The sequence below is a fragment of the Ahaetulla prasina genome, chromosome 1, assembly GCF_028640845.1.
Source record: "Ahaetulla prasina isolate Xishuangbanna chromosome 1, ASM2864084v1, whole genome shotgun sequence".
Classification (NCBI taxonomy): Eukaryota; Metazoa; Chordata; class Lepidosauria; order Squamata; family Colubridae; genus Ahaetulla; species Ahaetulla prasina.
In genome coordinates, this window is record NC_080539.1 from 236,683,678 (window position 1) to 236,698,760 (window position 15,083).

General features: G+C 38.7%; 1 protein-coding gene across 1 annotated transcript in view; it reads left to right on the plus strand.

The window, feature by feature from the left end:
- LOC131203499 (delta-like protein 4) overlaps positions 1-15,083 on the plus strand; it is a 116,087-nt gene that overhangs the window by 36,659 nt on the left and 64,345 nt on the right. Inside the window, exon 2 of the mRNA XM_058193835.1 lies at positions 6,081-6,902. Coding sequence (XP_058049818.1) covers positions 6,081-6,902 — 822 coding nt within the window. The remainder of the gene's footprint in view (positions 1-6,080; positions 6,903-15,083) is intronic.

Here is a 15,083-nt window from a genome sequence, read left to right on the forward strand (position 1 = left end):
GCGGGCCAGATCTAAGCACCACGTAGGCCAAATCCGGCCCACAGGCCTTGAGTTTGACACCTCTGCTTTAAAGCATGCTGTAGATTATAACTGCTCTTGGCCTGGCCCTTACATCCCATTGTTTCCTAAATGCACAGATCTTTTCTCCACAAGAGCCACAAAACTATTTTGACCAAATTCTTGTATTAGAAGGAGAATGCCAAGCAAACACCTCTGTTCCTTATTTCCATATTTATGCAAGATTTAAAGACAGGAATATATCCAATCTGCATCTGATCTTTTTTATCTATTCATATATACAAGGACATTAATTACCGTATATACTCGAGTATAAGCCGACCCGAATATAAGCCGAGGCACCTAATTTTACCACAAAAAACTGGGAAAAACTATTGACTCGAGTATAAGCCGAGGGTGGGAAATGAGGCAGCTACTGGTCAATGTAAAAAATAAAGATAGAGCCAAGTAAAATAACATGAATATTTATTTGAACGAAAAACAATAAAAGTGCAAAAGGGGGAAGGAAGATTCCCAGCTCTAAACAAAGGGAAATCCCGGAATGCCAGCGAAAGGCGGTGCTCGCTCCTCCTCCCTTGCTCAAAAGCCCCAACATGATATTGGAATTGGATGCCATTATATACCTGCTGAGGGATAATTTGAATAACTTGAAAGATATAAAAGCTCTAAACATATTTGTTTAAAAATCTAAAATCTATACTTAAAATAAATGAATATAAAGTAATAAAGTTCTTTAAAGTTGTAATTCACTTTGCTGCTGAAAAAGAAAGGAAGCTTAACACCTTAAATGGTATTTATTAACTGAAATATCATCAAATCAAATATATAATGAGGTATATTATAATGACCTTTGTTTTCAGAAAGAAGCATGATGGAAGTTTTTCAATAAAGGGGGAAATATAGAAAAACTTAGTGTCATGCTCATATATCATCTTTACAGATGTTGTTAACACTATACTATGGCAGCATATGATGGTACAATGTTTCAATCAATTTCAGGATGAAAACTCATCAATGAGGAGGAGGAGTATAATTTATTAACCTTGTATGATATCAGTTTCTCAAGGACTCTAGAAGGACCCGAGGAAGAAATCTCTGCCCCTCCCACTTTCCCTTTCCAACCCAGCCTTCCAAGGGGACCCGAGAGGAAGAAATCTCTGCCCCTCCCACTTTCCTTTCCAACCCAGCCTTCCAAGGGGACCTTGAGGAGAAATCTCTGCCCCTCCCACTTTCCCTTTCCAAGGCAGCCTTCCAAGAGGACCTCTCGAAAAGAGCGAAAGCTTTCTCCTGGTCGCTTTACCACCACCATACCCTCCACGCCGCCATCCTAGGCTGGGTTAGAAACAAGGAGGGGAAGTTCAAGGACCACATCGATGGCACGAGCTCAGATTGCCGGCTGGGGATGATGGGCGCTGCAGTGCGATCTCGGAGAGACTAGGGGAAGAAAGAATGACTGTTTCCCACACCCTAGGATTGGGGAAAACATTGACCCCCCTTAGTTGCGGGAGAAGGGTTGCGCTCAAAGCGGTCGCCCATCCATCAATCCATCCTTCCTTCCTTCCTTCCATCCTTTTTTTTTTCCCAGCGAGCGGTGCGTGTGTGTGACATGCAAGCAAGACGCCTCACGGGCATGTGAACTGGGTATGTCTAGTTTAGGGTGACATGATAGGAACATTCCAATATCTCAGGGCTGCCACAAAGAAGGGGGAATCAAACTATTCTCCAAAGCACCTGAGGGCAGGACAAGAAGCATGGGTGGAAACTAATCAAGGAGAGAAGCAACCTAGAACTAAGGAGAAATTTCCTGACAGTTAGAACAATTAACCAGTGGAACAACTTGCCTCCAGAAGTTGTGAATGCTCTAACACTGGAAGTTTTTAAGAAGATATTGGATAAGCATTTGAAGTGGTATAAGGTTTCATGTAAGCAGGTTAGACTAGAAGACCTCCAAGGTCCCTTCCAACTCTATTATTCTGTTTTTTTGTTCTGTTTTCTTTCTAATCTATCTATCTATCTATCTATCTATCTATCTATCTATCTATCTATCTATCTATCTATCTATCTATCTATCTAATTAGCTAGCTAGCTAGCTATCATTATCTCGCTTCAAAAGACAAAACTTAAACACGAAGTTGTAGCTGAATAGCCCTACATAATTTAGCTTTTTCCAAGCTGGTGATTTCCAAAGGCTTTGAAATGCGACTTTCCTCATCCTCTGCCAGGATAAGCTGATGTGCTCAGAAGGCTGGGAATGGTGGCATTTCCCTACATTTCTTGTGGGCAGAAGGTGGACCCCTATGTTTCCTTGAAAACACCTCCCAATATTTATTAGAGTGACTTCTCTCCCAGAAGAAAGGTGCAGCGCTGTTTAACAATCCCGTCAGCTAAATCCTATCGAGTCAAAGGGCCAGTCAATGGGGCTAGGATGAAATCTGGGTCACCAGGGACCCTTTTTGTGCCCGTTCCCCAACCAGGGCGGGCCAAGCAGCCGCCTTTAGCGGCTCTGGAATGGATGTTGAGGTAACCCAAGAGGCAGCCTCTTTTCAACTCCCCGCCTTTTTAAACGCGTCCTGCCGGGCGGCGACAGGGACGCGGACACCAAAAGCGGCGCCCGTTCTTCTCCGCTCTTTATTTTATTTTAGTATTCAATCGGCAGCAGAGGCTCGAGCCTTCTGGGGCGCCGGGAAAAGGAGCCGAGGAGCTGCAGCAACGTTGCAAGAGAGCAGAAAAGAGTGGGTGGGGAGAGAAGCAAAAGAAGAAGCAGCAAGCTTTCCAGCCGACTTCGTGTGGCGCGAGAATCGATCCACCGCCTCCTTCCCCGGCCGACAGGGCTGAACTGCCGCTGCACCACCACTTCCCAAAACAGATTTCCAGACTTGGAAGCAGCCCGCCACGAAAGGAGGAGGAGGAGGAGGAGGAAGCGGCGAGCGCCGGCTGCTCCTGCTGCTGTTTCGCTCTCCGCCCCTTCCAGCGCCTTGACGAGAGCGAGAGAGTAGAGAATGGAACCGCGCCGTCCGACCGGCTGTGTGTGTGTTTGTGGTGGGGTCTCGTCCCAGCCACCCACCAACTCACTCCCTTTCCTCTTCGGAGCGTGGGCTGGTCTTAGAAGCCGCTGTCTCAGCGGGCCGCCGCCTCCTCTTCCTCCACGCTCGCTCCTCTTGCACGCCTCAACCCCCATCCTCACCCTCCACGCGTGAAGGTCATCTCCTTCCTCTTCCAGGCGGCGGCGGCGGCTCCGGCTCCGAGCGGGGCGCCACAGCCGGCAGCTCCGCCTCCCACCTTCCTCCTTGCTAAAGGGCCAAAGTCGGCTCCCCGCCATTGCTGGGACCGAGGCCGGTCCCAGTCCAGCCGAACGGTGAAAGCGACATGCCGAGCGCCGCCCGCCACCGCTCGCTGGACTGGGACCGCTTGCTCGGGTCCGCAGTAACTCCGCCAGGCTGTGCCGCCAAGAAACCATTTAAAAGCCCCGCCAGGGCTTTCTTTCTTCCCTCCGTGCTTGAAGTTGGGCTTTTAAATGGTTTCTTCGCGCACAGCCTGGCGGAGTTACTGCGGACCGAGCCAAGCGGTCCCAGTCCAGCGAGCGGTGAAAGCGACATGCCGAGCGCCGCCCGCTTTCACCGCTCGGCTGACTGGGACCGCTTGCTCGGGTCCGCAGTAACTCCGCCAGGCTGTGCCAAGAAACCATTTAAAAGCCCAACTTCTGAAGCACGGAGGAGAAGAAAGAAAGCCCTGGCGGGCTTTTAAATGGTTTCTTCGCTGCACAGCCTGGCGGAGTTACTGCGGACCGAGCCAAGCGGTCCCAGTCCAGCCGAACGGTGAAAGCGGAGCGCGCCGCATGTCGCTTTCACCGTTCGGCTGGACTGGGACCGGCTTGGCTCAGGTCCGCGCGGCGAACTGCTCAGCCTTGGACAAATCCCGCCGGACGATCTCGCCGCCTCTGGCGTCTCCTGTGCGGGGTTCCCGAAGTACATCGAGACGTAGACTCGAGTATAAGCCGAGGGGGCGCTTTTCAGCACAAAAAACGTGCTGAAAAACTCGGCTTATACTCGAGTATATACGGTAATCTAATCCTGACAGAGCCTACACAAAATAATGTTGCTTTGTGCGGGGAATGCAGATTTCATTTCGACCTTGTGCATTTTATGCTGTCACCATTATTTTTCATCTTCTTCAATTATATGGTAGCACATTGGGGCAGGTATAACCCATTCTACTTCTTCAATGGATAATGGATGATACATCTTAAGATATTGAAGATTGTTTGAAATAAAAGAAAAAGATAAAGCTGTTGATTTCGGGAGACCTTTCAGTGTTAACCCTTCTTCATAGTTCAATAAAAATGCCAATTTTGAAAAAAAAAAATACTGTTCTGATTCTAATATCTACTTGTAAAACCCACTTTCTTCTTAGCTTCTGTAAATTATGGAGCATTTTAAGTAATGTAATTATCCTTGTCACCGAAAGTACAGTATAATATTAAACGGAAGAGAAAGTTGGAGACCATATTTTGCCACTTGCTGTTTTAAACAGACATGTCTATCACACAGTTAGTGGGATATTTTATTCATTAATTCAAAAACTCCTTAGAAACTTATATTGGCAAGCAAAGTGAAAAAGATCCTATTACACTACTGTATGACTAGTTCAATGCAACTCCATTTGGGAATGTATTAATTATGCATTCAATGGAAGATGATACTGTAGGTTTCCCTGAGAATGTGATATAGGGTGGTATATAAATATTTTAAATAAATCAAAAATTTAAAAATCAATAACTTGGGTAGGAAATTAAGAAAGAAATAGAAGATTTCAACTGGTACTACTACTAATAATAATGTAGGGAGAATTCTGAACTTATCAGAATCGCTGACTTTGACTAAGGTTCTACAGTACTTTTATTTCATTGCAGTACTGATACTCAGTATTAATTTGGGGAAGGTATTGTGTAGGAAAGAATTAGCTGATACATTAAGTGCAGTAGTGGGTTCCACTTACCTTTGCTACCGCTTCAGAATCAGGAACGCTCGCGCGCAGTGCTTCTGCGCTTGTGCAGAGCATCCATGATGATGTCTGGGTGGGTGGGCGGAGCCTCCCATCACCGCCACTAGTGGTTCGCCCGAACCAGGGCAAACCAGTAGAAACTCACCACTGATTAAGCGTCCCTTTGAACAGGAATTTAGCCATGTTGGGAATATAATTTCAAAATCAGAAGTGGATAGAAAGGGCCTTCCAACTGAAAAATTGGTTATATTTTCAAACTTTAGAGGAATAGACAGAATTTCTAGCTGACAAATATGTTTAAGATATATATCTTATCTGGAAAATACAGCAGTCTCTTATAAAAACAACATTCTGGATGGCAAAGAGCTGCCTTTCCCTCCAAGCTTTGAGATAGGGTGAGGACAGAGTTGGAAGAGAGTGTTGTGGATTGCTTCGGGGAAGTTTAGTTGTGGCTTCAGGTTTCTCTACAGATAATCACAACTGAATGCTTAAATTATAAACTGTAGTAGTAGTCTGATCAAAATTATTTGAGATGATTTTCTCCCTAACATATTAAATAGAGGATAATATTTACTAAGGTGCTAATTGTTTTTTAAAGTCTGACTGACTCAGGAACTGTCTCTGTTGTTCCAAACGTCTTCAGCCATTAACATTTACCCTTTTGAAGGTGTTTCTGTTGTCAGAAGTGCATCTATTTTATAGATGGGTGAAAACCGTCTTCTGCATTATTCCGAATGCAGGAATTGTTTTCAGGCTACATCATGTATTCTCATGGGGAGCTGTTTGGCTTCATTCTCTCACCATTTAGAAAATCTGAGAAGAGAAACATCCCCTCTTAATAGTTAGATGATTTTAGCATTTTGTATATTTTGTAGTGATTTTACAGTATATTTATGATATTTTTAAATATCTCACATCTCTCTCTCTCTATGTGTGTGTGTATGTGAGAGAGAGGGGGGAGAGGGAGGGAGGGATGGAGGGAGAGAGAGAGAGGGAGAGAGAGAGAGAGAGAGAAAAGCAAATATAGAATATTTTGTGCTGATCCATCTTTTTTCATTTAGTGTCAAGTTCTGCAAAACGTCTGCCTGATGTAACTGTGGAGGTCCCTGGGGAAGCCAAAATCTCCTTTGCCCAAGGTGTTATAAAGAATTTACAAGATATTGATTCTGCATCTTCACAATATCATACTCCAAAATTAGAAACAACTTTCCATATAGCAAGATATCCCTTAACTATTGATATTCAAATTCCATTCAAAGAAAGAGTGGTGCCTCTGCCTTTTACACCATCTATAGGAAAAACCTTTCCATTCAGCAAAATAAAAAATGGCACCCACGGAGCCCTTCTTCAAAAAAATGAATCAGGAGCTGCTGGAAAACTTTCAGACTATAAACTGCAGGTTCAAGTGGATGCCACAAGGAATACCTCCACTCAAGATGACATAGGCATGAGTCTGCATGCTATTCAACAGAGCCATACCTCAACGGACCTGTCACCTTCTGGAAAATCTCTTGGGATTTCAGCTACCCAGACTAATTCTAACCATGGTTCTAAAGCAAAGTATTTGAGACAGTCTGTGTGGACCACACTGTTGCCATCATCTTTCCATTGGAAAAGGTCATTTTCTCTTCGTGTAAATCAAGGTAGTCAGGCACAAGGGAGCTCTGTGCAGTCAAGAATTTCAGAAAGGACTGCTTCATTCAGAAAGCCTTATGCCTCAGGTGTAAACCATTTGGTAACTGATTGGAGATCATTTAATAAGCGAGTCAACTGTGCAAATAAGCCATGTTTCCCTGGTGTGCCCTGTGAATCAACAAAGCATCAGGCATTCAAATGTGGACCCTGCCCCTACGGATACAGCGGTGATGGAAAACAATGTTATGGTAAGAATTTTTTGAGAGGGGAGGAGAGATTACTACAATTGTATACATCAATTCATGATTAATTATTGGGAGTATTAAGAATATTAACATTAAATGTGGGTCCTATTAAACACATGTGGCCTGGCACACCACATGTGTTAATAGATTTAAAAATTTATTCCAACACCCTTGTTGGAAACTATGGGAAAATAAATTACCAGAAGACAATCCAGTGAATAATTTAAATTTTGATGTCAATCTTCTCAGACTTTTTCATGCTGTTCCCATATTACCAATGAATATATATCTATGATTCTTAAAAATAAGTAAATTGTATCTTGAGGGTGTCAATTACAATCAAAAATGAGAAATATTCTTGTAGAATTTTTTAGTTATATTTATAAAACCTTATTTCCTTTTTTTTAAACCTTAATGAAAACAGCTTTGTTTAAGATGGAGACTGTGAATACTGTATATAGTTTGCCACTTACATGATATTAATAAAAAGTTATTTACTCCGAAAAAAAAGTTTAAAAAAATGGAACACAACTTTGTCGATAAAAAGTGAAATATGCTAGTTCTGTAACTATTATGGTACAAAATATATCAATTTCAGGTACTTTGGTTTTTTTTTCCAGTCTCATGGATCATGTAATAGTATTACATAATAGTATTACAATATGAAAGGTGGTACATGAGACCATCATTGAGAGTAGCAAATTGGGACAAATACATTATACTTTTTTAAATTTTTTTTATTTATTTGTCACAACAGTATATATAAGCATAAGAATGAAATAACTATACAATATATAAGCTTATATATAATAATAAATATGTAATAACTATATGAAATTGGATACAATCAAAGGGAACAATAGGACAGGAACGGTAGGCACATTGGTGCTCTTATGCACGCTCCTTACAGACCTCCTAGGAATGGGTGAGGTCAATAGTAGATAGTTTTTGGTTAAAGCTTTGGGGATTTTGGGAAGAGACCACAGAGTCTGGTAGTGCATTCCAGGCATTAACAACTCTGTTACTGAAGTCATATTTTCTGCAGTCAAGATTGGAGCGGTTTACATTTAGCTTAAATCTATTGTGTGCTCGTGTATTGCTGTGACTGAAGCTGAAGTAGTCTTCAACAGGAAGGACCTTGTAACAGATGATTCTATGTGTTAAACTCAGGTCATGTCGAAGGTGGCGGAGTTCTAAATTCTAAATACGAGGGATTCTAAATACTAAACTCTAAATACGAGGGAGAAAAAGCTGAATTCTTCAACATTTTAGCTAAAGAATTATACAAACTGGGTAGAAATAGAATATATTGTTAATTTTAAAAAATGGCATAAATGAACATAGTACAATGTACCGTACTTTTGTATTAAGTCATCGTAATGACTTAATACAAAAGGTATAGGTAATATGTATCACTTAAAAGAAAAAAAACTTTGCTTTTGAATTCTATCAGTAATACTCAGAAGAGAGAATTACTCTATCATTTAAAGTGCTATGCATGAATTCAAGGCACATAATCATAGTGCATCTTTCTGAGGGAGAATATTAAATTGGCTGGTTAAATTAAAAAATGAATTAAATGTTTTAAAGGACCACAGTGCTGAAACCTGTTTAATAATTTGGCAAAATGAGTCTTTCTTCTGTTGTTAGGTTAGAGTTTAAATGTTTTCCATGTGCTTCGATATTTTCAATTTGCTCATCCAACAAATTTGCCTAAATCTAAATCTATATATTAGGATTATACAGTATATTGATCAACACACACACACACACACACACACACACACACACACACACATCACTTGCCATGGGAATAATTGGCAGCAATATGACATATTGCTGAAGTGACAAATTAATACACCTCAATAACATTTCCTCTTCTTATCATTTTACAAATCTTTTCTTATAAAACATGGAAAAGTTTTAGAAAATATGGATTCTACGCAGGGGTGATATTCACTTACCTTCACTACCAGTTCGCAAATGTGACTACACACAGAGCTTCCATGCATGCGCAGAACATAAAAAATGGGACGTGATGACGTCCGGTGGGTAGGCGGAGCCTCCTGCAGCCGCCGCTATGGGTTCACCCAAACCCGATAGAACCAGCTGAATACCACCGCTGGTTCTATGACTCTCATCACTACCTGGGATCATTAGAAGGGTGAGATGCAAAGACAGAGATATATGTGAACCATGTTTATTTATGCATATAGTTATGAATGATGGTTATATGAACATGTGACTCCTAAGTGGTCTTCAGAGTAAAGAATATTGACCATAGGTTTGGCCTCATCACTATTTCACTAATGATGTGATATATGATGAGACCTTTGGTTTTTTTTAAAAAAATCTTTATTGCCAATTACAACCCCTGATTGTGACTGTGTGATTGTTTCAACACAATTTTCTTCATGCCCTTGTTAAGAGTTGTCTGGAAGTTTCACTAAATACCCAATCTTCTTTAAAGAAAATCATTCTACTCCAAGCTGCTGATTTTAATTTCCATTTGGAAAAATGCAGACTTGTTGCAATAGTCAAATCATTTACATCCATTAAAGTGGCTTATTTTATAAGATCTCTGATGCACTGGGATTTGCCCTTATTTTTCTCTAAAAATAACACACATATAGAATAGGAAACACATTTTAGAACATAGCTTAGAAGATGGCAAGTGTTTCTTGCATTTATTGATTTGAAGAAGTTGGATGTGGTAAAAGACAAAGCAAAAGTAGAGTTGAAAAAATCAATCTTGTTAAAGGACGCAGAATGTTGCCATTTAGTCTTGACTCAGATGTGACAAAAGTCATAGTGAAAGCATTTATTCATAGAAACATCCAACATAACTTCAAGATTCAATTTAAACCTCATTTAAATGGTTATGCTAGGAGCACTGGAAAACGGTTTTTTTGTTGTTGTTAACTTTATTTGCTGAATTTGACCCTCACAGAGATGCACACTTAAAATGGGCTTATATTAATTCAACAGTCCCTAAATGTTTCTCTGTGCCTAATTCTGAGCATACTTTAAATGTGTGATTTAGGGTTAGGGTGATTTAGGCGCCATTGATTTTTATTCCATCTTTAGCCCAGTCTAGTGAAATACTTCTTCAAGGCAAGTTGAGAAAAGGATAGTTGATATCAAATTACCACACCAAGCAAGAAGAGAACCTTCTACGCACAAATTCCAATCGTGCCTTTTATAATTTTGTCAACAATAAACTTAAAGACTCAAGATCCATCCCACCACTAAAAGATTCTAACAACAAAGAATGCAATGACGAAACAGTCAAAGCAAACCTCTTCAACATTTTCTTTGGCTCAGTTTTTGTTAACTCCGATAACACATATCCAACATTCCACAAACGAACCAGCAATGACTATGATGATTTAACTCATATAGATTTCACAGAAGACAACGTTGGTAAAGCTCTTCACAACTTAAAACCATCGCTTTCTATTGGACCCGATGGACTATGTGCATATTTCTTAAAAAAACTTTCCATTAATATAGCTGAACCCCTAAGTATTATCTTTGATAAAGCTTTCACTACCAGTTCTCTTCCCAAACTTTGGTCACTAGCCACAGTCATCCCCATCTTCAAAAAAGGAGACCCCAGCTTAGTCGAAAACTACAGACCGATCTCCCTTTGCTGCGTCACCTGAAAAGTCATGGAATCTATCATCAACCAATCCATTACCTCACACTTAGAAACTAACAACCTACTCTCCAACAAACAATTTGGTTTCAGGAAAAAGTTATCATGTAACTTACAACTTCTCCACTGCAAAAACATATGGACTTCAAATCTAGATCAAGGCAAATCAATAGATGCAATCTACATAGACTTCTGCAAAGCTTTTGACTCAGTAGTACACAATAAACTTCTCCTTAAACTAACATCCTATGGCATCTCAGGACCCCTCCACAAATGGATATCTGCTTTTCTGTCAAACAGACAACAATTGGTCGAAATTGGCAATGCTTTATCAAATCCTGTTCCTGTCAAGAGTGGCGTTCCTCAAGGCAGCGTCCTTGGACCAACACTCTATTCTATACATTAATGATCTTTGTGACCATATCTCAAGTAATTGTGTTCTCTTTGCTGACGATGTCAAACTATTTAACACCACAGACAACACTTCTATCATTCAAAACGACCTTGACCATCTAACCGCTTGGTCTAAAAATTGGCAGCTCCAAATTTCAACCAGCAAATGCTCAGTCTTACATATAGGAAAAAGAACCTAAAACTAAGTACATACTAGATGGACATTACCTTACAGACGACCCCATCCCGTTAAAGACCTTGGAGTTTTCATGTCAAATGATCTAAGTGCCAAAGCCCACTGCAACTACATAGCAAAAAAGCTCTAAGAGTTGTAAACCTAATTTTATGTAGCTTCTTTTCCAAAACACCACACTACTAACCAGAGCATATAAAACATTTGCTAGACCAATTCTAGAATACAGCTCACCTGTTTGGAACCCTCACCACATCTCTGACATCAATACAATTGAACGTGTCCAGAAATATTTTACAAGAAGAGTTCTCCATTCCTCTGAAAACAACAAAATACCTTATCCCACCAGACTTGAAATCCTAGGCTTAGAAAACTTGGAACTCCGTCGCCTTCGACAAGACCTAAGTTTAACTCACAGAATCATCTATTGTAATGTCCTTCCTGTCAAAGACTACTTCAGCTTTAATTGCAATAATACAAGGGCAACCAATAGATTTAAACTTAATGTAAACCGCTTTAATCTAGATTGCAGAAAATATGACTTCTGCAACAGAATCATCAGTGCTTGGAATACTTTACCTGACTCTGTGGTCTCTTCCCATAATCCTAAAAGCTTTAACCAAAAACTTTCTACTATTGACCTCACCCCATTCCTAAGAGGACCATAAGGGGCGTGCATAAGCGCACAAACGTGCCTACCATTCCTGTCCTATTGTTTTTCTTTTCTTCTTCCTATATATGTTTATATGTGTATATACTATATAATCTTTTTGTATGATGTTGTGACAAAATAAATAAATAAATAAAAAATAAATATTGTATCACCTTGTTGTATACCTCGTTCTATGTTGATTTCCACTTTACAGTAATATCATTAAGGGAAATTGTTGCCATTTTTTTTCATATATTGATTTAGTAAGTTTCCATAAGCAGTGTCTACACCTTGCTTGAGCAATGCCTTAATTATTGCTTGCTGGAATACTGAGTCAAATGCCTTCTCATAGTCAATGAAAGTCATGCACGGAGGCATGGTGTACTCATTGTGCCTTTCAATTACTTGCTGAACAACTTGGATATGAATGATCCATTATGCTGTAACCACATCTAAACCCTGCCTGGTCCTTTGGCTGTGCATCATTTAATGTTCTCAATATTCTTTTTGCTATTATCTTGGTGAAAACCTTGTAGATGACTGAAAGAAGGGTTATCAGGTGATAGTTCTTTAAATCATCTTGGATCCCTTTCTTGTGTATACAAATCACTAAAGCATTTTTCCATTCATCAGGTATTTCTTTCCACTTCTGAGGCATCTAGAGCTTAGTTTTGCTAGTATCTTGTGTAAACTGTGACCACCAGCTTTCAGCATTTCAACTATAACACAGTCATTTCCTGAAGCTTTGCCAGTTTTCATTGATTTTATGGCACTTAATACTTCCTCCACTAGAGTATCTGGCATTTTCTTTTTTATGGATGTTATTTTTGAGTGATCTTGATCTTTGCATAGCTCTGAATAGAATTTTTCAATTATTTCTAACATTTCCTGGCTTGTTCTACACACAATGCCATCTTCACTGCAAAATTCTTCTTTCTTGTATTTATAAGGTTGCATTTTGCTCTATTAATCCCTTTGTTTTCTTCAATTGCCTTTTTCACAAACTTCACATTAAATTGACATGTTTCTTCCTGGATAAGTTTTCTTATGGTCTTGCAAAGTTCAACGTACTCCAGTTTATTAGTCAAATTTCTGGTAGTCTTCATTGTTCACTGTTTTTCATTAAATCAATAATTTCATCAGAGCCTTTTTGACTGTACAAAGTGTTTTTCCGACAGTGCAATAGATGTAGCAGATTCAAGGATGTTTTTGACTATTTGTTCATTTTGGTCCATAATGTTCATCTCTTCCAAATATTTCAATAGAGCAAAGCAATTTAATAGATTAATCTCAAAAATCACGGTTCTCTTTCAACAGCTTATCACTCCACTCTTTATTTTTATTGTTCGTGACATGTTTTTCATTTTTATATACACTTTTCAACAGTCTATCTTCACTTTAGTTTGTAGTATGCTATGGTGACTTCCAATGTAAAACCAATTGATGACAGTACAATTGCAGAATATGGTTTTATCACTTGACATGTTGTAGTCAATTTCTCTTGTCTACCCAGATAGACTCTTCCATGTCCATTTTCTGCTAGCTTTTTTCTTGTAAAATGAGTTCATGACATAAAGTTCCTGCCCTTCAGCAAAATCTACTAGTCTCTCACCTCTGTTATTTCATTCATCACTTCCATATAGGCTAGCCGCTTTTTCTCCAGGCATTGTTCCTCCTATTCTTCCATTAAAGTCACCCATTAGTATTTTGTATCAGCATTTTTCTTTGTCTTCAAGGTGGGCCACATCATTGTAAAACTCTTTGATCTCACCATCACTGTAGTTTATTTTTGGCTTGTAAGCTTGGATGATTTGAAGCTTGCATTGTTTGTTCAATGGAATGATGCATTGGGCTACTCATATATAGTTTCAAATTTTATTACAGAGACTTTCAGCTTTTGGTTGATGAAAAAATCAACTCTGCCACATTGTCCATCTTTGGTACATCTAGTATATAATAAATGGCCCGTCCTATAAAGTTCATCTAAATTTTTGCCTTTTTGTTGTGTTTCACATAATCCAATGATATCCCAATGCATATTGTTGAGTTCAACCATCAGTTCCTCTAGTCGAGCATCAGTTTTCATTGTTCAAATGTTGATCGTTAATAAAAAAAAGCTAATAGCATACTCATTTATTGACAGTTGATAATTTAGATTATAAAGTACAATAAGGCTTTTTAAAAATTGCAGTCTTTCCACCACTGAAGCTAATAGCCACTAAATTTCTATCCTTCCTTAATGTATATTGACTTTTTTATTTGTACATTTCACTATGAACAGCTGTGCATTTTAGATTTGGTTAACATATAACAGGAAAATTATGGCTCAGTTCCTGAGTGCTCAGCATTCACATATCTGTGGAAAAAAATAATACACATTGGTGTGAAATCTAGCAAATACATTTTGTAAATACTTATGCATATATATTTTCTCCTTAATATTTACCATATATTCTATATAGAATAATAAACAACCATCAGACTCCAATCTGAGATTTTCAATAATTTCTCATATGCACATATCCTACTATTCTTCGCCATAGCAGCAATTAATTTTTTTAAAATATGAAATATACTAGACTTATAAAAATGAATTTATTTCCCCAGGTAAACAAATTCCAAGTTATAATTTAGATTTTTAACTAAGTGTTTTCTCTTGCACAGCTTTATACCTGTGACAACTTCCTTCTTAGCATTGTGTTCCAGAAATTGCAAATCAGATCAGGATCAGAAGTTTGACTTAATCCTATTTATCTAGATATAAATAGTGAAACAAAACAAACTACAAATGGAATCAAATTTTAAAATCAATACTATAAATTTATAAATTGATTCTTGATGTATTAGGACTTCAAAGAACTAAGACTTTAAAGTCCTAATACATCAAGAAATAAATGAGAATTCTTTGCCAGGCTAGTAGATGGGAAGAAATATAGGCTAATTAAATTATAATCCACAACTAACACTGATAATCAAGAAAACCAATTTTTATTATAAATACAAAGGAAATAATTGTATTTTATTCATAATTCTTCATCCTCCTGAAAAGAAGTACTCTATGGTGGATTTTTATAATCAACTATCTAAATATACAAAGATAAGGATTATAAACACTTTCTGCAAAGCAAGACTAAACTAGGATAAATATTCATGGCTAGGGTAAAGGTTATTTATTTGCTGCTGTTATGATTTGTGCCTTGCCTTTCTATTCCACTGAATACTCAAGGTGGCTAAATAATAAGAATATAGTATAAATTAAAATTAATGCCAAAATTAATGCTAAAATCA